The sequence below is a fragment of the Momordica charantia genome, assembly GCF_013281855.1.
Source record: "Momordica charantia cultivar OHB3-1 chromosome 11 unlocalized genomic scaffold, Mcharantia_2.0 BLBB01000011.1, whole genome shotgun sequence".
Classification (NCBI taxonomy): Eukaryota; Viridiplantae; Streptophyta; class Magnoliopsida; order Cucurbitales; family Cucurbitaceae; genus Momordica; species Momordica charantia.
The window spans coordinates 6,365,021-6,388,094 of NW_028275159.1; the positions used below are offsets into that span (position 1 = coordinate 6,365,021).

Below are 23,074 nucleotides of genomic sequence, written 5' to 3' on the forward strand. Positions count from 1 at the left end.
ATATATTTTTTAAAATTTGCATAATTTCCGTATGGTCTACTTCGCTATATGTCACTAGATGTGATCTAGTATGAAAGCTATTCTCCCTCCCATCATTATTTTACAAGCAAGATAGGAGCTAGAATTCGAACCAATTACTTTTTAGCAAGGGACAAGTATCCGTTTAACTTGATGTTGTCTCGCAATGTTGAAATACTTGCAAATAAATAAAAATCCAGGAGACACAATCATAGCAAACGTATAAGAAATGAACAACGCAGTCCCCACAGAAGTAACACGGTTTGGCGGGCAATTTTGTTTCTTCTGCCCACTTGAGAAAACCCGACTGGAAATTTCACTCCTCCGCTGCGCCCACAATTACTGATCACCTATGCCTTTCGAGTTATCTGTTCGTCGTCCAATTTCAGCTTCTCTGCAATTGGAATCCGTTTTTTTCCGGCACAGATTCATCCGTCTTCAAAGGGCTTCACTCGCTTCATCGAAGTAAATCTCCCGGAGTTTGATGGAGGATGTTGTAGCTCGGCTTCAAGGCGCCGAAGAGTCGACCTCAGTTTCTCTGGATCATCCCGAGGTGGTTTTCTTCACTCATTGAACGATTTACTTCAGCTATTCTTATTGTTCTCCTTCCCGTTGGTTAAAGTTTTCATTGGCATTCATCAATTAGCGGTATGATTTATTATCACTGTTTTAAGATACCGTTCTATGAGTTTGTTCACTTGCCGATCTGGCTGGACGGGGAGAAAGTAACTTGGTATGGTCGGAGTGAAAAATGGAAATAATCCGACTGATTTTCTCCCAATGTAGATACCCAATACTCTTCAAACAGCCCCGAATGGAAGTTATAGCATCTAAATGTAAATTTGATCAGAGTTTTGGTTTATTTCCTCAGTTATTACCACAAGAATGGTGTGGTTCTTTTACCTGATATTTTCCCGGAATTCGGGAGAAGTATATCAGGAAATGAGATAGTTATCGACGAGCCATTCTCAAAGATCATCTGTGGTTGAGAAGCCCTTTATACGCGTGGAGAAGCATTGCGTTTATTTCCTTTTGTTTTTGCTTCTTTGTTTTCCGCCGGCTTTCAGAACTGTCATTACATGCTATTTTTCAGGAGAATCAAGCTGTCTGGTCTCTTTTGAAAATGGTTTTCAGAAACCCAAAATTCAATGCTGAAGCCTGAAGCTTCGTGTTTTCGCTGGCTTTTACTCTTATAAGCTCTTTGCTTTCTGATAAGTGATCGAACATAAGTTGATTACGTGTTCACACTAGTTGCTCCCTTTTCTGTTGGAACTTCTTTTCTTTCGTTTTCTTTTGAATAAATGTAGGCAATAATAAAATTGCTATAACTCAGCTCCATTTTATCTTTCAATCTTGATCAGTATTTCGAATGGTTAGGTACCTTAGTTCAATTAGTTTTTAACTTGACATATCTATACTCTTTAATTCTTAGGATACTGAATTATATGTACTAAAAAGGATCTCTGATTTTCCTTAGAAACATGTTCAAGAGGAGGAAGTTATCGAAACCTCTTTATTGCAACAGTCTAGACGGCCCAATATATCCTCTCTGCAAGTTCCGGTAAGGACACTGGAGAGTACGTCGTCTACTTTTTTGAGGTTAGATAGTGATAATTCGTCAACATCAAGTGCTAGCTCTATTAGGGGAGGATTGCCTCCTAAACCAAATTCAGTAAAAATCAAATCATCTGCGAGAAGCTTACTTGCTCAAAGAAGTTTCGGAGCAAAAAATTCACTCCCAGATGGTGAAATGACTGTTCCCATTTTACCAGAGAGGCCACCATCAAATGGACGTTCAGATAAGCCAACTCCTTCACGATCATTTTCTCTCAACAAGTTTCTCTTTGCCTCATCTACAAAAGTTGCACATTCTTTGCCAGCAACACCAACTTCAAATCCAGATATCGATAGATTGAAAGCAACAAATGTGGAGTGTCATACCAATTTTCCTGTAAGTATCCTGTTCAAATTTCTTAAATTTCACAAACGCAGATGTTATTTCATATTTTTGCAGATAGAATTATGTACAAATTTATCACCTAACATCTACAAGTTGTGAATATTGCATTATTGTTGTCCTTCTGAAAGTGGATTTTGTTATTATTTCAGAAAATTGAAATCAAACAGCATATTGCACGTTCATTATCAGCTCCTCTGAATGCTAAGTCCAAAGTTTTAAGGCGGCTGGATTCAGTAGGGTTAATTCGAATTGTCTCTGCAGGTCCTCGATTTGCAGGGACTGGAGATGCCTCTGATTCTCAAACAAAGGAAATTGGTAATGATATAAGTAGTTTCCATTGTATAATTAAAATTTATGGCGACTTTTAACATTGTGTTCTTTAAAATTACTCCCTAGTCCCTACCCAGTTGATGTTCTTTCCGTGTTCTAATGATGTTCTCTCCATGTTCTAATCGAATTGCTACTATGAGTAAATTTACTGCATGTATGTTTAATATATATTTTTTTAGGAAATAAAATTGTCATTGGATAAGTCACTGAAAACTACAGAAACTTAGTAATAAGGCCAAGGCAGCTTATAAAAAAAATGCTCGGCTCGTTTCCATAAAAAATGTTTATGAAAACACCTGATGGTACAAGGTTTCCTTAGTTTTTTTTTAATAATTTTATTTAGTGAATTTTGTAACAGAATTCTTACAGTAGTGTACTTGTTCACCGATTCTGAAAGTACAATATAAATGATTTAAGCAGTTTAACTTGTTGATTCTGACTTGGTTTTCTATGTTCACCCATATAAAATATTAATGTGGCAAGGTCAAATTAGAAAGACGGTAAAACCCTTGACCAGCCCCCTTCCTCTTGTAAAGGAGATTTTAGATCTCCAAATCCTCGCTAGAGGAGGTTGGTTGTTTTTATGCCACAACATTTTAAAATGTAGATATTATTAAATGAGATGATGGATAAGCAAAGTTGAGCTGTATAAGCTAAGTTTAAGAGTTGGTTTGGCAAGGAAATAATTAAATGAGCTACATAAGCGTAGTGGAGCTATTTTTATTTCTTCCTCTAAAATGGTTCACATTTAAAAATTATTTTTGTTTCCTGGACTGTTAATCAGGAACAACCACTCAGCTTTGTATTTTTCAGAAGGCAGGTTTTGATTAGGGGTAGTATGATAATAGCTGAAACACCTTTTTGATGTGCCTCTGGAACAGTTTTATTTTTATTTTATGGATATATATGTCATGTATGAGGAAAGGGGAGACAAATATTTTTTGTCCAACTCAATGTTGCTCACCTGTTGTTGATGCCAAGTTTGAAAACACTTGATTGGGTCATCTGAATTCCGTGCAGACTAAATGGAGACTCTCTCTCTCTCTCCCTCTTTTTGTTCTTTTGTTGGGGGGGGGGGGGGTTGAATTCTTTATGCTGCCTTACAGCTTGCCGATTGCAATTATGCCACCCCTTTTTGTTGCTAAATGTCTGATGTTCAACTGCATTCTTTCCACGTACTTTGTTATTATTAGTTTGCTTCACTGCAAATATTTCCAAGAAGCAAAACATCTGACATATTGCTGGTGTCTTCTTGGGTTTCCTGTTCTCCTATTGACAATTATGTTTGCAGTTTGATGATCATAGTTTTTAAATTGATATGCTGAAGTTGGATTTTACCCTTAGAAAGTGAAGCTGCTGGTGATGATATACCTGAAGATGAGGCAGTATGCAGGATCTGTCTTATAGAGTTGGTGGAAGGTGGTGATACTTTTAAACTGGAATGCAGTTGCAAAGGAGACCTAGCTCTCGCTCACAAAGAGTGTGCAATTAAGTGGTTCAGCATTAAAGGTAACAAGATCTGCGATATTTGCAAGCGGGATGTTGAAAACTTGCCAGTGACTTTGTTAAAATTACATAACACATGCCCTGTTACTAGACGGCCCCCAGTAACATCACAGCAGAGACGGCCCCCAATAACATCACAGCAGAGGGAAGCCAATCGTTATAGGTAATTTGGTTTCCGATACTGTGGCATAATTTTTCTTTTATTTTGACTTGAAGGTAATGTCTCGTCACTTGAACTACTCTTAACTAGATTCTTGAGATTTGTTAAGGAAGGAAGGGACTTGAACGGTTGATTTCAGAGTCATTTTTATCAATTTAAATCAGTGTGTTTAATTTATTATAAGAAAAAAAGGTGTTTTTGATATAAAGTTCATGGAGAAGTGAAAAATACAGTTAGGTAGGAAAAAGAAGTTTGAGGAATCAAAGGCATATATAGGCATATATAGGGAGATGGGAACAAAGTTTGTTAGACATATGATGGAGGAAACATTTAGAAGGATATTACATAGAATTTGAACTTTAGTAACAAAAGACGATGATGTGAAAAAACTGGAAGCACAATCTTTTGATGCATCTGTCTGCTACCTGTGTCATGTGTGTACGAGGATGTTTTTTGAAGTTTGATTACTCAGCGAATTTTTGAAATATATGTGCCCAAAGCAATGAGTTCCATAAGCATAGAATTGTAAGATGGTGGCTTTATCATGTAGTATGTGAAGGGGAAAGAAGGCTTTTAAAAAATGATTGTGATAACATAATCATCTATTTCCTGGTTTGGTTTTTATGAAAAATGTCTGAGAATAAATTCTAATCATCAGCTGAGAGACAATCTGGAAATTTTGGTCTCCGAAATGCATGCTGTGTAAACATTCATTTTGGTATTTATTTTAGTTGGAGTCCCAAATTACTCCACTTTTCTTTTTATTTTTAAACAAGTTGTTTAATTTTCTATCTCTAGTAGCATTCCTTTGTTAGCATCATTACAGGGAAATGAAATGGCATCAATATCTCACTTTCTTTCGTTCTCATAGGGTTTGGCAGGATATGTCAGTGCTTGGGTTGGTTAGCATGCTTGCATATTTCTGCTTTTTGGAGCAACTTTTGGTATGGATGTATTATACTTATTCGTGCTACTTATAGTTATAGGTGGTTAGAATGTTTCTAATATTCAAATAAATTGTGAAAACATCAATTAGACTTGCATTTTTGTCAGTTATTTCTACTATCTAATTCTGTATGAACAGGTACCTGACATGGGTCCTCGTGCACTTGCCATTTCCTTTCCCTTTTCATGTGCTTTGGGTCTCCTTTCATCCATGGTTTCTTCCACAATGGGTCAGTTGTTCTTCTGAATAAATATATCATCTTGTGCCAATATTCATCATTGGATAAGAGTAAATTATAATTTAATCCCATTGCTTAAATCTTGTTTTTTTTTTCATTAAATAAATCTGTATATCAGTGCAACTTCTTCGTAGCTTTTGATTTAACAATTGTGTTTCCATTAAAAAAAGAAAAGATATTAAATAGTGAAAGGACTATGGAGATGTGTGGCATGAGGTTTTTACAAGAAGGAAAAGAAAGTACGGAGTGAGGTAGATTTTATGGAATATGTAAACACCTAAATTTTAAGCTCCAAAACTGACAACAAATGAACCATTTGAAACGAGACAGTTATACAGAAACAACACTCTGGATTCTTGTAATTTCCTCCTGCTTATGACTTTATTAATTGGGGTATGTGTTAGGCTCCAATAGTGAGAGTTGATGAGAGCGAGGGTAAAAAGAAAAATGTGACCTCTAAAAGTTCGTTAGGATAGGCCCTACTTAGGAATGATGTAGGCGTGGGTTAAGACTTAAGATGGATTTTTCGAGAAGTAACAATAGGGAAGAGAAATGGACCCTCTGGAATTTACCTAGCTAGCCTTGTATGCATGGTTAACCTCTTACTTTTTGATTAATATTTGACCAGTGTTGATACATGATAAATGACTGCTTGACAAGAACATGTGTTTGTTATACAATAATAAAAAGAAAAAAAAAGGGAAATGAATGTAATTAGATTGGTGATAGGGAAATTTCCTAGGTTATTGGGTTAATTTTTCTCTCATCAGATCTCATGCCACGTGTGGTAGCCTTTTTACATGGTCTTTCATTCTTGCTTAGATTGAAAAAGCTTTTGCTCTTTTTTGTACCATCATCGCCTTGATAACCATTTTGATACTGGATGGTGGCAGTGAGCAGGGGTTACATTTGGGCTTATGCCTGTTTCCAGTTCGCCATAGTCATCCTCTTTGCTCATGTATTTTATGCAATCGTAAGCAGCACTATTTACCATCTCTTTCTCCACTTTTTTGTCTCAATATTTTAAATGCTCTTGATCATCGGCTATAGTACTCTCATCTTCTTTCAATATGCAGCTTAATGTGAATGCCATTCTCGCGGTTTTCCTTTCTGCACTCACCGGATTCGGGCTTGCTATCGGCATAAACTCGCTTCTTGTAGAGTATCTTAAATGGAGAAGAGGCAGGCAATTGAGATCGGCCGATCAACAGATGAATGTAAGGAGTCGGCCGGAAGTACAGCAGCAGCCACACAACGATCACTCCCATCAACAGCATGAGCAGCGGTTGCAGGAAGAACGCCATCAGCGGCATTCCCAGCAGCAACATCTAAATATGGAGTCACAAGAAAGTCACCGCTCAGTGAGGAACAACACCGATTCAGAGACAACAGCTCACTGAGGTGCCAAAGGTTAGTGCCTGTTTGGGACCATAAAAACGTTTGGGTTTTTCTTTTCCTCCCTTTTTCATTGAAAATAATAGGGAAACATACAAAATAGGGAGAGAAGTGATCTCCAAAGGCTGGGGTTTGACACCCCAGTCCAATGTCGTATAAAAGAGGTTCCTTTTTTTTTATGGAGATTCTACTCTCGACTTACTAATGCCTTAAACTATTAACTTAAATCATATCAGTCTATTTGCATCCATTTTAGTTCTGATTGTAGTCACTTTATACATTATTGAATAATGATGGTGTACAGAGAAATTTAATGGGTTTATATGAATTCCCTATTGTGAAACCATTGAACCATTGAAATGAGAGTCTAGAATTACTAGAATTACAATTTCAAACCTTATTTTCACAACTCGGTTTCATTTTATTGCTTTTAGCCGAATCCACAGCCATTTACAACCTGATGCGGCCAAGTGATTGGACCATTTGTTCGACAGAGCTTGTAATTACTGTCCAGAATCAGGAGTTGTCAGATGGTATCTAAATCATAATGCATTTGAAAGCGATATTCAGTAGAGAGTTGTACATGTATTCTTTTGTAGACGATTGAACGAGTCGACTCGACTTGCAGTCGATGAAGATGTTGAAGAATGAAGAGAAGAGCTCATTGAAGTCGAGGCTCTGCGTTTGGTTTGTGAGGGCAGATCTCAGGTGCCTTGTGTCAGGTCAGGAGTGTTTGTTCCTGTCAAGAGGAAAAAGAGAAAGAAATAAAATTAGAATGTGATCATCTTTTAATTGAGGTAAGATTTTGTTTTCGAGATATGTAAGAATTTTGGTTGTGCATTGTGTATAGTCACATGTCTATGACGATATTTGGTGACGTGACATGTAAGTTTGTGCTTAGAGTATTCTATAAGCTGCTTGTAAAATTTGGTCACTTAGCCAGTTAGCCTGCTTGCGTGAGCATGACTAAACCGATCAAATTCTGGTAAACTTTCTTTTAATGCTTGCTTTTACTGATTTTTTTTCTTAAACGTATATAATTTTTAGGTTTAAATACTGTTTTGCTCATCGTACTTTCGACTTTGGGTCATATTGATCTTGTACATTCTTCATCTTAGTTCTTGTACTTTTAAAAGTGACCCTTTTGATTACTATTTACGAAATTTCAACATAAATTGCGTACACAATGAAAATCATTTAATATACATTTATGACTACATGTCAAGAACTTTGGTGAGTGAGATGTTAAGCTAAAATTGTTATTGAAAGAAATGAGAATGAAAGGATAAAAATGATTATTTTTTAAATATACAAGGTCCAACACTTATGAACATATATGGACCGAAATGAACTACAGTTGAAAAAATAGGGACCAAAATAAATGATTTGAAAGTATAGAAATCAAAATGAATCAACTTCTAAAGTATATGAATTGAAATAGTATTTAAATCTAATTTTTATTTTAATTTTCAGCACAGTAACAAAATATGTGGGTGGAAAATTAAAACTTCAATAGAAAATTAAAACTTCAATAATGCAAGTAAGTACGTTTGGATTTACCATTTAAAAATTAGTTGAAGTTAAGAATGTGACAGCTGCCATGACATTTATTTATTTATTTGTTTTAAATAAGTAACAAGTGTAGTTACACACGTTTCTATATTAATTTACCTGTAACATAGTATAATTTTTGAGTGGATATCACATTATAAATTTTTTAACATAAGAATGACATGTATGGTTGAAAAGTATAGATTTAAAGTTGATTGAGTAAATTAAGACATTCTAATTACAATAATTTAAAATTTAAACAACTATGTATTCAAATGCTTCAAAATTTTCAACATAATCTTCCATTTGACGTAGACGAAAGTTAAAAAAGTAATTTTAAATTTGTGAAATGATTTTTAATTATTTATCTTATTTAGAATAAAATAATTTGATTTTTTTAGTACGATCGAAATCATACTATGAAGATATATGTCAATTTGAATTAAATATAAAATTTTAATCTTAATTTATTAATTAAAGTTAATATACAATATTGTTTAAGCTGCACTAAAAAAATTAAGTAATTTAATTTAAAAATTATATGAAATAGATTTGATGACCGCGAAGACTAGGGGAAAAAAACGAAGGAAAAAAAAAACCGCGAAGAAGACAACTTTGGTACCGGGGCCAGTGATCTATCAGTTTCACTGCAAAGACCGAGCGAAGACGCGAGGCCGAGCTCCGTGAAGGGCGAAGAGAAGAGATGGCGGGGAAGATCCTGGGCACGGCGACCTCCTTCATTTTTGTTTTCGCAGTTATGGTGGTTCTTGTTGCGCTTTTCATCGGTCCTTCCTTCAAGTTTCCATTTCCATTTCCGATCTCCTTCACCTCCTCCCCTGGACAGGTTCGAGCTTCTTTTTAAAGAAATTCGTTTGATAATGTATTATATATCCTGGAGGTTTTGGTTTTGAGGCCTTTTTATCTATCAAATGCTTGTTAATTGTGCTTTCATTTTAGTTTCGGCAGCCAAGAGGCATTTCTTTCTCTCTGTTATTTGTTATTTTCCCAGAAGTAGACAGAGGCGGAGCTCTGTTTTATGATTATCAGGCGGTTTAGGTCTTTTGGTCCTCATATGGGCGAGGTTTTGGTATGATTCTTAATGCTGTGGAATAAAAATCAAAAGCTTGAACGGGAGAGGATCACACACAATTTGGTTACAATTTGAAGTAGAGGGAAAGGTGGCCTTTGGTTAAACACCTTGAACTGGTGCTTGCAGTGTTGTTTTCTGCTGCTACCGCATAATGGTTAATTATTCTATTGCTCTTTGGACTTTTGGGATCCTGTGATTAGTACTTGATAAATGGGACAACTCTAATTTCTCCCGAAGGGGTCCCTTGGCTACTTTTTCATAAACCCCCCTCTCGAAATGTTAAATTGACTGTAAGAGAGATTGGAGACTTAATATTTAGAAGGTAAAACGGTGGAAGGAGGTTACCATCTCATCAATTAGGGTAATGTTTCCCAATAGATAGTAGATTTTGGAGTCTTGAACCTTCTGATTTGTTTACAGTTGCTTCACTAAGAAAATTTGGTTCAAATGCATCGATGCCCAAGGAATTCTTTGCTGCTTTATGGAAAACCAAGAGCCCAAGAAGGTTTAATGTGTTTTGCTGGATTCTCTCTAAAGGAAAGTTGAATACAGCTGATGTTGTTCAGAAGAAATCTCCTTCTGCTGCACTACTTCCCTCTTTTTGTTGTCTCTGTACAAAGAGTGGGGAAGATCATGACCATCTATTTTTTCATTGCTACTATGCCTCCAAGTGTTGGAATCTGTTATTGCATCAATTCAATGTGGATTGGTGTTTTGATCTCAAGTCCGGGGACAATGTTTATCAGCTTTTACATGGGCTTCCTCATCTTTCCTCTTCAGTTCGTTTTTTATGGTTAAATGTTGTCAAAGCCTTATTATCGGAATTGTGGTTCGAGAGGAATTCAAGATTATTTGAAGAAAAACGAAGACTTTACGACGAAAGTTTCTATTCAGCTAAGTTTAAAGCTTCACTTTGGTGTTCTCTTGTCGACTCTTTTACACATCACTCTCCTTCTATGATTTATGCTAATTGGGGAGCTTTTATTAATTTTGTGTAATTCTGTTATTTACATTTTTTATTTTTCTTTTTTCACTCTTTCGGGAGTTTGTATCATTGAACACTTGTATTATCTTTTCATTATTTCAATGAGAAGTTGTATCTTTGTTCAAAAAAATTAGGGTAATGTTTCCGTACATCAGGAGGAAGGTGGTCTTGACTGGGCAATCTTAGAAGAAGACATGTGACCTTGGCTTTGAAGTGGGTGTGGCATGAAAAGGGCTCTTGATGACAGTCAATCATAGCTATGGAACGGAGGAAGGTTTATTGTTAAACATTGGAATTTAATTGCCTGAATTTGAAGAAGGTTTTCGGTTTTCCTATCTCTGGAAGTGGGCATTGGTGAAAAAATTGACTTCTGGAAGGACTTACTTGTGGATTTCCAATTGTCAACCCAAGGCACTTCATTATGTAGCTAATTCCAAGCTTTCCTATATTGACTAGTCTCGGAATGGTAGTGATCTCGGGTGAATACTTCACTTCGCAGAACCGTTGAATGGTAGAGTTATTAGTAATGAATTAATTTATGAACCTTAGTCACTGTTGCTGCTTCTGGAAGTGTTTGTTACTTTGTTCATGTGCAAGATTAACATGTTGATGAATTATCAATTCGTAAACTGAAATAATGACCCGGTTTCTTTGCACATTCCATGCCACGCAGACTGATGCTGGCATCCTTTTTTTAATTATCTTTTCCTTTAATTTCTATAATTTAAATCTACCGAACATGTTGATGAATAGATTTAAATCTCAATTTGTAATCAATTTAAGTTGGTAGAGTTTTATACTTCTATTTCAAGTTCTTGTTTGCTTTTGTAGAAACTCTTCAAAGTTGATGAGCTAGCTCTGTATAATGGAACTGACGAGGGATTACCTATCCTTCTTGGAATTCTTGGGTACTCCCCGCCTCCCAGTCTCAACCCACCCTCCAGATATTTATACATATTTTTCAGTTTAATTTGTTTTAAATATTGACATCCCCCAATTAATCATTATGAATTATGGGAACTTGTTGAAAATGGAGAAAAAAATTATGATAATCCGAAGCGTTGGACCAGTTGGCTGCATATCCCAATTTCTTCTTGTAATTGTTCTTTTGAAATTATAGATTAACATTCCGCATAAGATAGATACAAAAGGTCTTGGTATAAAACATCCTCAACCTGGAAACTTATAGAACAGCATGCCAATTGTAATATGATTTGGTAAAGCGCTCATTTAATGGAAATCAATCCCTTGTACCTCTAATATTTCCATCTTTTTCAGATCAGTCTTTGATGTCACGAAAGGAAAATCTCACTATGGTGTGGGAGGAGGTTACAATCACTTTTCTGGAAGGTTTGTGGTCTCTACTTTCCTTATTAATCTCCTGTGTCATTTATGTTCATGTCTTATACTATGTAGCAATGGTTCGGTATCTGTTAGAATACATTTTAAAATTGCTATATTGAAGCATTTGTTCTATCAATGGTTCGTGATGTTACTTTTTCTTTACCTGTATTTTTCTAATCTTATTTTTTGAACAAAGATACAACTTCTCGTTGAAATAATGAAAAGATAATACAAGTGTTCAAGGATACAAACTCCCGAAAGAGTGAAAAAAGAAAAACAAAAAATGTAAATAACAGAATTAATAAAAGCTCCCCAATTAGCATAAATCATAGAAGGAGAGTGATGCGAAAAAGAGTTATCTCCCAATTAGTATTTTTCTAATCTTATAGAATATCTTCTTGAGTTATTTTCTCTCTGTTCATTATTTGCCACTACGACCATGGAGCTTTTTATAAAACATTAATTTTCAATTTAAATGTTACTAGTTGCTTATGATCCTATTTTATTTGATTTCTTTTGAATGAGACCTTGATAATTGATTGCCACCTTTCTTTTTGAGTCTTACAATGTACTGATATTTTCCTTTTCCATGGTTGTTTCTGAAAGCAGAGATGCTTCTCGTGCATTTGTTTCCGGAAACTTCACAGGTATTTATCATTACTTGTTGGGATGCTGAAAAGTATCTTCTGTCAAATCCTAGTTATAATTTTGTTCACCTTGTACAGACATTGAGTGTTAGAGATATAGTGAAACTGCTATTTTCTTTGGGCTGTCAATTTGATTTTTATTTCTATGAGAGTCAATTCGAATTAATTTCTAGCCAATGCTTTTCTTTACTGCATTGTGAATGGAGTTCCTAAAATTAGGTCTTTTTAGGTTGAAGATGTGTATCCTCTATTATCTCTTGTACTAAAATGTCATCATCATAATTATGTCTTCTTATTGAGAACCTGTGATAATGGTAGACATATTTCACTATTAGTACTCAACAAGAAATACATAATTGTATATTTTCTTGGGCGCGGGGGATGGGAGGGTGAGGGAGGAAGGGGAGAGAGAGGTTGGGTGGGAATGGGTACGAAGAAAAATGGTTTTTATGCGTTATTACTTATTACAAAATTGACTATCGATTGAGTTCTGTCATTTGTTATTGTTATAGGGGAAGGACTCACTGATTCTTTGCGGGGTTTGTCAAATTCTGAGGTAATCTTGTTGCTTATGTGTGGTGCTGTTGCTTATTATTTGTGCTTCCATTCTTTAGCTATGTAGAAGTTTTCCCCCTCCAAAACCTTCCTCTCCCCTCTTTGATATAAGGCTACAACTCTGTCTTGATCATTTTTTCTTATTGCATTATTGGGTCCAGCATGGCAGCATTAAATTCGTCTATGTATATTATTCCATCTAATTACTCTGTATAGCTGACTCTTGTACTAACTAATCTTGTAGGTCAAGAGTGTTGTTGAATGGCGGAGCTTCTACCATAAAACCTACACGTAAGCAAATGTCAAAGCAAATTAACCTTTAAATAGTTGAATTTCTATGATCTTAAATGATATGCAATGACAATTGTTGTAAGTGTCATGTGTTTTTTTCAAGTTTGAAAATTCAATTAATTCATTGGGTGGTGATGGATTTGAGAATGATATGCTATTATGGGAGTAATGATGAAGGATAATGCCTTTGGCATCCACAACAGTTTTGTAGGTAAGCTGGTGGGTCTTTACTATGATGATCAAGGAAATCCCACAAAACATTTAAAGGGAGCTGAGGCAAAGGCTGCCAGAGGTGCACAACTTTTGAAGAAACAAAAGCAAGAGGAAGATAAACTGCCAAGTTGTAATTCGAAATGGAGTCAAGGAGAGGGTGGTGAGGTACATGTTCTAACAAAATATTTGAGTTGGTGCTTAGCCAATGTTTTTTTGAACAAGAAACAAGCTTCTCATTGAATTAATGAATGAAAATGTTCAAAGATACAAACTCGAAAAGAGAATTACAAGTAAATGGAAAAAACAAGATAAGCTCAAACATTAAGAGATGAAGTAAAAGCTCCCCAATTGTAACAAATAAGTGAGGGAGAAAAGTTTTCGAACAAAGGTGACAAAGAGCTCCACAGTGAAGATTTGAATTTAGCCAAACTGAAACGATCCAATGAGATTTGCGACGATCCTTGAAAATTCTGAGATTTCTTTCATACCAAAGCTTAGAGCAAGACTTTGACACCATTTGACCACAGCAAGCTACTTTGAGAAGATAGAATTGGGCCTAGGAGTAGTTGAAGGATATTATCCACTGCTATGTTGCTGAAAACCTAGGAGAGATTGAACTCTTTAAATAATAAGAACCAACAGTGCAATGCATAAGGACATTGGAAGAATATATGGATCAGATTCTCTCCGCTTTCTTGACAAAACATACATATTGATGGCTGCAGACAGAAAACCGAGAGCTTTCTTTGAAGAACATCTGTATTGGATCGTTTCAGTTTGGATAAATTCAAATCTTCTGGTGAGTTTAATACCAAAAACTCTTGATGTCTCCCGAGTCCGGGCCTTGGGTAGGCGTGAGTGCCCCAAGGTATAGGGGAGCAAAGCTCCAACCCCCAGTTATTAAAAGAAAAACAGTATCTAGGAACCTAATAGAAAGGTATATTTGATGACAACTGAAGAAATGAATATAAAGTGTCGTATCCTTCATCATTATATCATATAATGAAATCTTCTGGTACTGATTAATCTTTTCTGCTCTCTCTATTATTAACCATATCTTTGGACTTTGCTCTGTTATCTTTAGGTCTGGTGTGATGATGGCTTCCCGAGGTTGGTACAAAGGCCTTTAGAAATTGCGTTGACGGGGAAGATGGGCAAACGGTGCGCTTGCTTTAGAGAAGACCAACTGGGGGAGCCAGGATTAGAGGTTTATGAAGGTTGCGACTACCAAGCCAAGACTTGCCATGTTTAAAGAGCCATTATAAACAGCTTTAGCTTGTTAATCGACATATAACCTCTTACATACACTGAAAGGCCGTTCGCCATTCGGGAGGGGGGTGAACCTGAAGGAGATTGACTGTAATGGCCAATGTGGTGCAATACACGACCAAAATTTTTGTTCAAAGGGAGGGGGTAATTCCCCGTGTACAGGTAAGGTATGTGATTATATATTTTCTAGCACAATACTATTCACTGATGATGATTATCTTCCTTCGTAGCACGATAATATTCCTTGATTATCATCAGTTTCAGTTATCAGCATGCTTTCGAGATCTGTGTTTGCCTTTTTCCATTGTCAATGTTTTTGACTTGTAAACCTTTGATGCACTTTTATGTGTGAAATGTATTATTTGTCTTCTCTTATATTTAAAGCTGTAAGACATGAAGAGACGAGCCTAATTTCTCAATTTTTTAGTTCAAGGAGCTCGAATCATCAACCTTGGAGATGGAAATGTTTTATTCATCGAGCTATATTGAACCTCTAACTATTTGTTATGGGCTTATAGGATGGTTTGGTAATAGATGCTTTATCATTGAACTATATTGAACCTCCAACTATTGTTATACTTTTTCTCCGGTGACAGTTTTCAAGATATGTTTGCCATCGTTGAACCCATATGAACTAGATTTTGAAGTTTTTGTTATATTATGATGTATTTTATTATGATCTTCTACAAGTTACAGCATGAAAAAAAGTATTAGTTTAGCATTTATTCTTAATTTCACTGTGTCTAAGAGTCTAAAGTAAATTGAAATTTTGATCAACTGATCCGATGTGCAATAGTTTTCTTTTCCCATTCATTCTAAACACAGATAGATATATAAGGTTGGTTTCTGGTTCAATTGAGATTTTCACATAATTTGATAAATTATTTTCTACACAACAAGCTCGAACTGAAGAAATACATTTTTAGATTTTCATAGTCTGGTTTGTACCGACTCGCAAAATTGGTTGAACCGAACTGAATCGGGGAATTCATCTCGCCCCTAATAAAATCTGATGATCTTATTATTATTGATATTATTTAGTCTATTTATGTGGAGGGATATATTTTGAAGGAAAAAAGTTTTCGATTGTTTGCTTAACCAGAACTGGCAAGTAATTAAGAAAAAAAACCAAAACTGATAAGTGAAAGAATAAAATTAATCGAGATTGACCAAATCTAGATCGATCTATGAAATAAGTTTTAATTTTATAGAGAAGTAAAAATTGTTCCAACAGGTCAATAGCATGTTTGTTTGATCGAATATTTGAAGTGATTTCAAATGAATTATGTTGTTTGTTATCCGAACAAATATAAATGATTTGTAGTAATGTTTTACATCAAATTTTGTTCCGAATTTTATAATAAATTACTTATTTGATTTTATCGTACTTTAAATTTTAAATTAATAAATTCAGGTAAAAGCTTAGATTACTAAACCTTTTTACTTATTTATTATTGTTATTATTTTTTAGAATACTAAACCTTTTATTATTTCAAATCTTTCATTTTATATAAGATAACAAATTTGAAATTACTACTACGATTTCAAATAACAATATTTAAAGTTATTTATTAAACTATTTCACAATAGGTCAAGAAAATGGAGTTCCCACTTGGCGTGTAATACTTATTAATAGTCAATTACCTTTCGTTTTCATTTTTTTTTTCAAAATATAAATAAAAGTATTATTTTATTTTATTAACTAATAAAACGCATAATAAATATAAAAAAATAATACTTAGTTAACTTTTTTAATGTAAAATTACCGAGAATAAAAGACAACAAATAAAAAATAATAATAAATAAAATGTCTATGTTTTTTTTTTTAAAAAAAAGAAGGATCAAGTAACGTTTGTTTTCGCCAATGTTTGCAAGAAATAACAAGTAACGGTTATGAAAATAAAGGTCAATTTTATTATTTTTCATTCCATTCTAAGCTATTGGCGCCAAAAACCCTGCATACTTCCATGCGTTGCGTATGATTCTCTCTACTACTTCAGCGATGAGATGATTTTCGTACCAAATTATCAGTACTCCACTAATTACCAAAGATTCCTCTCGAATTTTCAACCAATTTGTGCTCTAAACAATTACACTATTGTCTCCGATTCTTCATCTATGATCTACACAACAACCTTCGTTATTTCTGACTTTCCGTTTCTTTAATTTGTCTCTCCGCGTGCCAGTTCGTGCTTCCCCTAATTCTCTCCCTGGTTGGTCAAGATTCTTGCGCAATTTGACAATGCAGGTTTATTCTAATCTCTGGCTTTCTTGTGATCTAAATAAATGTCATGCAATTTAATAGAGTAAAAAATAATATGATTTTGATTTGGATTAATTAAATCATCCACCCCATTTCAAGGGATTAAAGATTTTTTTGTCAACTATGACAGCTGCAAAGAATTCTTAGTCTTTAAAATAATTCAACTTGGCTTTAACTAGCTCGTAGTATGGATTTTCAAAAGGATGAAGTCAAATGCATTACATATGGCTTTGACAAATTATTGAAAGCTATTTTATTTGATATATCATGGTGATTTCTATGTTGCTCACTAAAAATGAACACAAACGAAAAGAGTTGAACAGTAGTACGTGATTTGTAGCTTCTCTCATTCCAGTTAAGGACTAATGATGATGGAGCAGTTAAATTACTGTCTTCTAATTCAGATCTGTGTTGCTTTAGCTATTTCATTTCTGGTTAGTGCACAGGAGGAATCAGGTTCGTTGTTATGTTTCAATGTGGAGAAATAGCATATTCAAGTTAGTCTATGTCTCTCTAAGATTGATAACTATTAACTACGGCTCTCTCTTTGTGTAATTTGTTGTTCAGGATTCATTAGCATTGACTGTGGAGTTTCAAAGAATTCTAGCTACACAGACAGAGTAACAGGCATAAAGTACACTTCTGATGCATACTTCACGGAAACTGGTATAAATAAGAGCATATCATCTGATTTCAACACAACCACTCTTCCACAGCAATTCTGGTATGTTAGAAGCTTTCCTGAAGGAGATAGGAACTGTTACATCATAAAGCTTGCTCAAGGAAAAGGTTACAAGTATTTGATCAGAGCGAGTTTCATGTACGGAAACTATGATGGCCAAGGTAAAGCACCGGCTTTTGATTTGTACATGGGAGTTAATAAGTGGGATTCAGTAGTATTGAACAATGAATCCAGTATCATAATCAAAGAAGTCATACATGCACTTCCTACATCTTCCATAAACATATGTCTGGTGAATACTGGCTTTGGTTCACCTTTTATATCAGCATTGGAGCTCAAGCTTTTGAAAAATGCTACTTACATGACCAATTTCGAATTGTTAGCACTCCATAGACGGCTGGATATAGGTTCAACTACCAATAAAACTGTCAGCTAAGCCATTTACGAAAAAGTTACTTAAACTTGTTGATTTAGGACTGTGGTCATCATAGCTTGTGATTTAGGGTTCATTCAGTGGTGTTCCCGTTTCTTGTTTCTCGTTTTCAATTTTTTTAATAAGCTTAAGCATTTTACAACTATTTATTTTCTTGTTTCTCGTTTTTTAGAAACATTCTCAAAATTGTATAGAAATTTTAGAAATAACAAAAACAAGTTTATTATTTCTTATTTCTGTTTCTAATTTATTTCAAAATATAAATAAAGATATTGTTTTATCATTCTTGAATCCATGGGTGTTGGGGGCATCCAATTCTATTTTTCTTTATTAGATAGAGGAAACAAAAACAAGAAACGGGAACTTTACCAAATGTGCTCTTAATGTCTGTGTTGTCTCTCTCAGGTACAGTGATGATGTTCGTGATCGGATCTGGTTGCCCTATAACTTTCCTCATTACAAAATTATAAGCACTTCATCCACAATTGATTCAGGAAGTATCAACAATTATAATTTACCAGGAATTGTAATGAGCACTGCTATCACAACTGATAATGCCAGTACTCCTCTTGAATTTCACTGGATTCCTGAAGATCCCAGTGCCAAATATCATGTATACATGCACTTTTCTGATTTTGAAAAGCCCCAAGCCAACCGTTCGAGAGAGTTTAACATCTTTCAAAATGGGGATTATTTTTTTGGACCCTTCTCTCCTGATTACATGTATTCAACTACAGTGTCTAGCAGATCCCCAATGAGTGGATATAGCATTGAATTTACATTGTTAAAAACTAATACTTCTAGTCTTCCACCCATCCTCAATGCTCTTGAAATTTACAGGATGCTAGATGCTTCACAATCACGCACTGATGAGCAGGATAGTATGTGCTCAATTGCTAGCAGTTTATTAATCTTCATCATTATATAATGATACAACCATACTATTTCTTTCTTACGTTTAAATATTGCAGTTACAGCACTGATGAACGTCAGATCATTGTATGGAGTGAGAAAGAATTGGCAGGGTGATCCATGCATGCCAAAATCCTTTTTGTGGCACGGTCTTAATTGTAGCTATGATGACCACAGTCCTAATTGAATCACCTCCTTGTAAGTTTTTAAGAATACTCTCTTTGCTCCATTCTCATTTATCTCATTTCATAGACATTTTAAACTCAACAGAAACTTATCTTCGAGCGGATTGGTGGGGGAAATAGCTACTTATGTATCTGAGCTCTCGTCATTAGAATATTTGTAAGTCAAGAATGTTATGTAAACTTCTCGATTGTTGGTTTCTGATTATGAAACTAAAATGGGTTCTCCTGTTCATTGTAACAACAACAGCAGTCTAAGTGAACTTCTTATGCCAGGGATTTATCAAACAATAGCTTGACTGGACCGGTGCCTGTTTTTCTATCCAAGTTGCACTCCTTGAAAGTCTTGTGAGTCATTTTTCTCAGAAAGTGGTCCAATATATTCAGGAAGAAAACTAATTATAGACCGATGATGTGTCTGCAGAGACTTGAGGGACAATACACTCGTTGGTTCTATTCCAGGTGAACTCATGGAAAGATCGAAGAATGGATCCCTTTCAATAAGGTATTGCATATTTGTGTCTTCGTTTGAAGTTAAAAAAAAAATCAAACTCTTCTAAACGAGTTTCAATAGTTTCGGTTTGTTTTCATCACATTTCTTAGTCAATCTATCATTTTTGTTAATCTTTCATCCATTCTCTTGCGTATGAAGACAAAAAGATTTCTTTGACAGATGCAATATGTTTTACCAATCACAACATCTCCAAAGAACAGGAATAATGCTGTTTAAGGAGATTGGTGGCAGTTATCACTACTATAACTTATAGTCTTGATATTGTCAACTGCTTTATGGAAGGGTTGAAGGAAACCCAAATCTTTGTGCTTCATCTCCTTGCCAAAAAAAGAGGAAGAATTACATTATTCCAGTTGTAGCAATAGTCTCACCAGTGCTGGTTCTCTTAGTTTTAGCTGCAACAGTTGTCTGGATAATGAAATGGAGAAAACGAGGTTAGACTAGTGCAAGAGTTGTGAGTTTCAAGACATACTTCTATATTCATGTAATAGGAAGTTTCCATGATCATGCTTATTAAAGCTTCACTTATTGACAGCCCGACAACATCCCGTCATAAGACTTGGATCACTGCAGCCAACGAAACAGCAGCTATCTTACTCTGAAATACAGCGTATTACAAACAACTTCGAGAAAAAAATTGGGGAAGGAGGATTTGCAAAAGTGTTCCTTGGTTACTTGGATGGCAATCAAGTTGCCGTGAAGGTCCTTAAGGCTTCGGTTCAAGGTTATAAAGAATTTGAAGCAGAGGTAAGTTATTATCACCCGTGTCCATGAAGACCATCCTGATTATCCAAGTGTTAATTTGTTCGAGTATATATTATATCTACTAAATTCTATTTTAACTAAAAATAAAAATAAGCCAACCTATATTAAGGCATATATCCTTGATAAAAAGGTCGTGAGTTCGAATCCCCACTCCTATAAATTGTTGTACTAAGAAAAATTAAAAATAAAAATAAAAACAAAAAATAGAAAATAGTTATCAAACATATTTTTGTTTCTATTTATTTTTTTCTTCAACAAAAAAAAAAAAGTTACCAAATGTATTATTGTTCATTGTTCTAAGAAAATTCGAAACAAAAAAAGGGAATGAGAAACAAGAAACAAAAATGTTACCAAAGAGGTCCTTAATTTCTAGTTCTTCACCCTTTCAGGATGATTCTTGTTGAAGTTGGTTAACAGAAACAGAAATTAATTCTGTCTTATATTTTCCAAGGAGGTCACTAAGTTAATCAAAATTCTCTGCTTAGCTTATTGGTAGATAGCAGTGTCTGTTGGATACACGACAAAATATTCGTAGGGCAGTACTCCTTTTGTAAGTTGTATCATGAACTTGGGGATATAATGAAATTGCAAGAGCTGGGCTGAAGATGATACTTCTTCCCTTTTTTGGAAGACAAGAAGGATCCAAACAAAAGGGATCTGAGTGAATGAGAGGAGCAAAACAAAGGATACATTTTACTTCAAATGACACAATCGAAATATAAAAGACATGATTATGAAACTTCTTATCCAATTATCCATAAATGAAGGAAATTTGAAGTTAAGAATAGATACCACTATCAACTCCAAATGTGTTCTTTGATATGGTTGCATTTTTGTTTTTCCAATTACTGAACAATCCTTGATTTGGCCTTCTACGTTTCCAATCGTTTGTTGTGACAAAAAAGCTGCAGCGACTCGTCCATGGTAGTATCAATTATGTCTTTTGTTTATATTGCAGGTTAAACTTTTGCTGAGAATTCATCACAGAAACTTGACGAGCCTTATCGGATACTGTTATGAAAAAACCAACCTGGTTCTTATCTATGAGTACATAAATAAAGGAAACTTAAAAGAAAATCTATCAGGTTGCTGCTGCTGTTTCAATTTCTAGCAAAAACACTTTTTTTCCTTTTTTTTTTTCCATTTAAATTTCCGTTACCATTAACACTGACTGATGAAGTCTAACAGAAGATTAAAATGATGCAGGTGGAAATGATAGTGTTCTTAGTTGGGAGGAAAGGATGCAAGTAGCCGTTGATGCAGCACAAGGTTGAACACAATTCTTGCTTCTGCTGTTTATTATAATGTTTTCTATATTGTTTCTGATTTCTCTTGGACTTGAATGAGCTTTAAAAATCTAGGATTGGAGTATCTGCATCATGGATGTAAGCCTCCAATTGTTCACAGAGATGTGAAGTCTGCAAACATCCTTTTGAATGAAAAATTTCAAGCCAAAATAGCTGATTTTGGTCTATCCAAGAGTTTTCCAACCGAAAGTCATACTCATTTGTCAACTGTCGTTGCGGGTACCGAAGGATATCTCGATCCTGAGTAAGTTTTCCATTTTATAGTAGCCCAAATTATCGGAATAGGTAGCAACAAAGGCTCTGATCTTCACAGGCACACAACACAAAAGGGCAGTTTTATGTGAAATAAAAAATCTTTTGACACACAAGTAGGCGATTGACTCGACTTTGCGCGCGTTAATAATAACCCCAAATAGACTCAAGAAATCAATATATGAAACTTGTTATACGTTCATTTGCTTAGCAAGTCATATTCTTCTTGGGTACAGGTATTATGCATCTGGCAGATTGACTGAGAAAAGTGATGTTTACAGTTTCGGAGCTCTTATATTGGAGATAGTCACTTCCCATGGCGTCCTCCTAATCGATAGAGCTTCTTCAAGTAAATACCATATAAGCCAATGGGTAATGCACTTGATGAAAACAGGTGATATAAGTAGAATTGTAGATCAGAGGCTAAGAGGAAACTTTGACTTAAGTTCTGCTTGGAAGGCAGTGGAGATTGCTATGACATGTTTGTCACAGACTTCCAGTGAGAGGCCAGGCATGAAGGAAGTGGTTATAGAGTTGAGTGAGTGCTTGGCATTAGAGAAAGCTCGGAAAAGAAAAAATGTCGATTCTGATACGAGAAAATCGAATGTAGTTAGTAGGAATTTTAGAGAGAGTGAAGTAACACCTCTTGCTAGATAGCTTCTACTTGTAACTTGTATCTGTGATTCAAAGCAATCTATTGTAGAGAGTCGAGTGAGAGCCCGATCGGGTCAGTGTTGGTTCAATGGAAAAGGTGTAAGTAACTCAGGATTATTCGAGGAAGAGTCTGATCGGGGCAATATGGTGTGGATCTAGCAATGGAGACTGTTTTATATGCATAAAACTAAGCACCATCACTACATAGGTTTTGGAGTTTATTGTACATCAACTCTGAAAATATGAGCTTTTGCCATTCTATCTTAGCAAGCAAGAAGATTAATTTCCTTTTCTTCTGATTTTTCCTGTCTTCATATTTTTGTGTTTTAGTTCTCATTCACTGCCATAGAAACCTTTCATAAGATTTTGTATAGCATCTCTAACAGAATTTTCATTTCAGTTGGTGTCTTTTTTTTATGTATTTTAAGCCTTCGTTTTGGGAAGAGTTTTGTTTAATGCATTCTCTTAGTTTTGAAAATGGTAGTTTGAATGACATCCATCACCTATTTAATAATGCAGCAACTCATGCATGGATTAATTTTACTACTGCAACGTCCAATAAGCTTGCGATTTTTCATCTCCAACCAAAATTTATTTATTTTTGTTGTTTTG

At 35.0% G+C, this 23,074-nt stretch overlaps 3 protein-coding genes across 5 annotated transcripts; all 3 read left to right on the top strand.

Annotated features, from left to right (window-relative positions):
* Positions 1 to 200: 200 nt before the first annotated feature.
* Positions 201 to 7,584, top strand: LOC111009778 (uncharacterized). Of its 2 annotated transcripts, none has more exons than XM_022282994.2 (9): positions 201 to 571; positions 1,496 to 1,969; positions 2,128 to 2,293; positions 3,653 to 3,977; positions 4,846 to 4,918; positions 5,059 to 5,149; positions 6,052 to 6,131; positions 6,235 to 6,568; positions 7,153 to 7,584. In XM_022282994.2, exons 1-8 carry the CDS (start codon positions 503 to 505, stop codon positions 6,556 to 6,558), a joined length of 1,602 nt encoding a protein of 533 aa, XP_022138686.1. In that variant the 5' UTR covers positions 201 to 502; the 3' UTR covers positions 6,559 to 6,568; positions 7,153 to 7,584. The 2 variants fall into 2 exon arrangements, with proteins under 2 accessions (XP_022138686.1, XP_022138678.1); XM_022282986.2 differs by having other exon boundaries at positions 208 to 571; positions 6,988 to 7,584.
* Positions 7,585 to 8,673: 1,089 nt separating this feature from the next.
* Positions 8,674 to 14,995, top strand: MAPR4 (membrane-associated progesterone binding protein 4). 2 transcript variants are annotated; one of them, XM_088120341.1, is made up of 9 exons: positions 8,817 to 8,948; positions 10,314 to 10,690; positions 11,011 to 11,087; positions 11,458 to 11,529; positions 12,133 to 12,170; positions 12,683 to 12,726; positions 12,970 to 13,016; positions 13,220 to 13,394; positions 14,314 to 14,995. In XM_088120341.1, the coding sequence occupies exons 2-9, from the start codon at positions 10,688 to 10,690 to the stop codon at positions 14,479 to 14,481; spliced, it is 624 nt and encodes a 207-aa protein (XP_087976467.1). In that variant the 5' UTR covers positions 8,817 to 8,948; positions 10,314 to 10,687; the 3' UTR covers positions 14,482 to 14,995. The 2 variants fall into 2 exon arrangements, with proteins under 2 accessions (XP_022136427.1, XP_087976467.1); XM_022280735.2 differs by lacking the exon at positions 10,314 to 10,690 and having other exon boundaries at positions 8,674 to 8,948.
* Positions 14,996 to 16,418: 1,423 nt separating this feature from the next.
* LOC111008150 (putative leucine-rich repeat receptor-like protein kinase At2g19210) lies at positions 16,419 to 22,753 on the top strand. Its single transcript, XM_022280752.2, is given in 13 exon segments — positions 16,419 to 17,217; positions 17,329 to 17,871; positions 18,278 to 18,757; positions 18,848 to 18,986; positions 19,059 to 19,130; positions 19,247 to 19,318; positions 19,395 to 19,475; positions 19,767 to 19,918; positions 20,020 to 20,231; positions 21,208 to 21,334; positions 21,456 to 21,518; positions 21,611 to 21,800; positions 22,045 to 22,753. Coding segments are annotated over 13 exon segments (2,643 nt in total). The 5' UTR covers positions 16,419 to 17,126; the 3' UTR covers positions 22,466 to 22,753.
* The last annotated feature ends 321 nt before the right edge of the window (positions 22,754 to 23,074 follow it).

Bases quoted from the DNA above. Each gene is read 5' to 3' on its own strand.
- MAPR4 (XM_022280735.2), top strand. From the start codon at position 8,808: ATGGCGGGGAAGATCCTGGGCACGGCGACCTCCTTCATTTTTGTTTTC. The intron at 13,017-13,219 runs GTAAGCAAATGT...CATCCACAACAG, and splicing joins TTCTACCATAAAACCTACAC to TTTTGTAGGTAAGCTGGTGG. The intron at 13,395-14,313 runs GTACATGTTCTA...TGTTATCTTTAG, and splicing joins GTCAAGGAGAGGGTGGTGAG to GTCTGGTGTGATGATGGCTT.
- LOC111009778 (XM_022282994.2), top strand. From the start codon at position 503: ATGGAGGATGTTGTAGCTCGGCTTCAAGGCGCCGAAGAGTCGACCTCA. The intron at 1,970-2,127 runs GTAAGTATCCTG...TTATTATTTCAG, and splicing joins AGTGTCATACCAATTTTCCT to AAAATTGAAATCAAACAGCA. The intron at 6,132-6,234 runs GTAAGCAGCACT...TTCAATATGCAG, and splicing joins CTCATGTATTTTATGCAATC to CTTAATGTGAATGCCATTCT.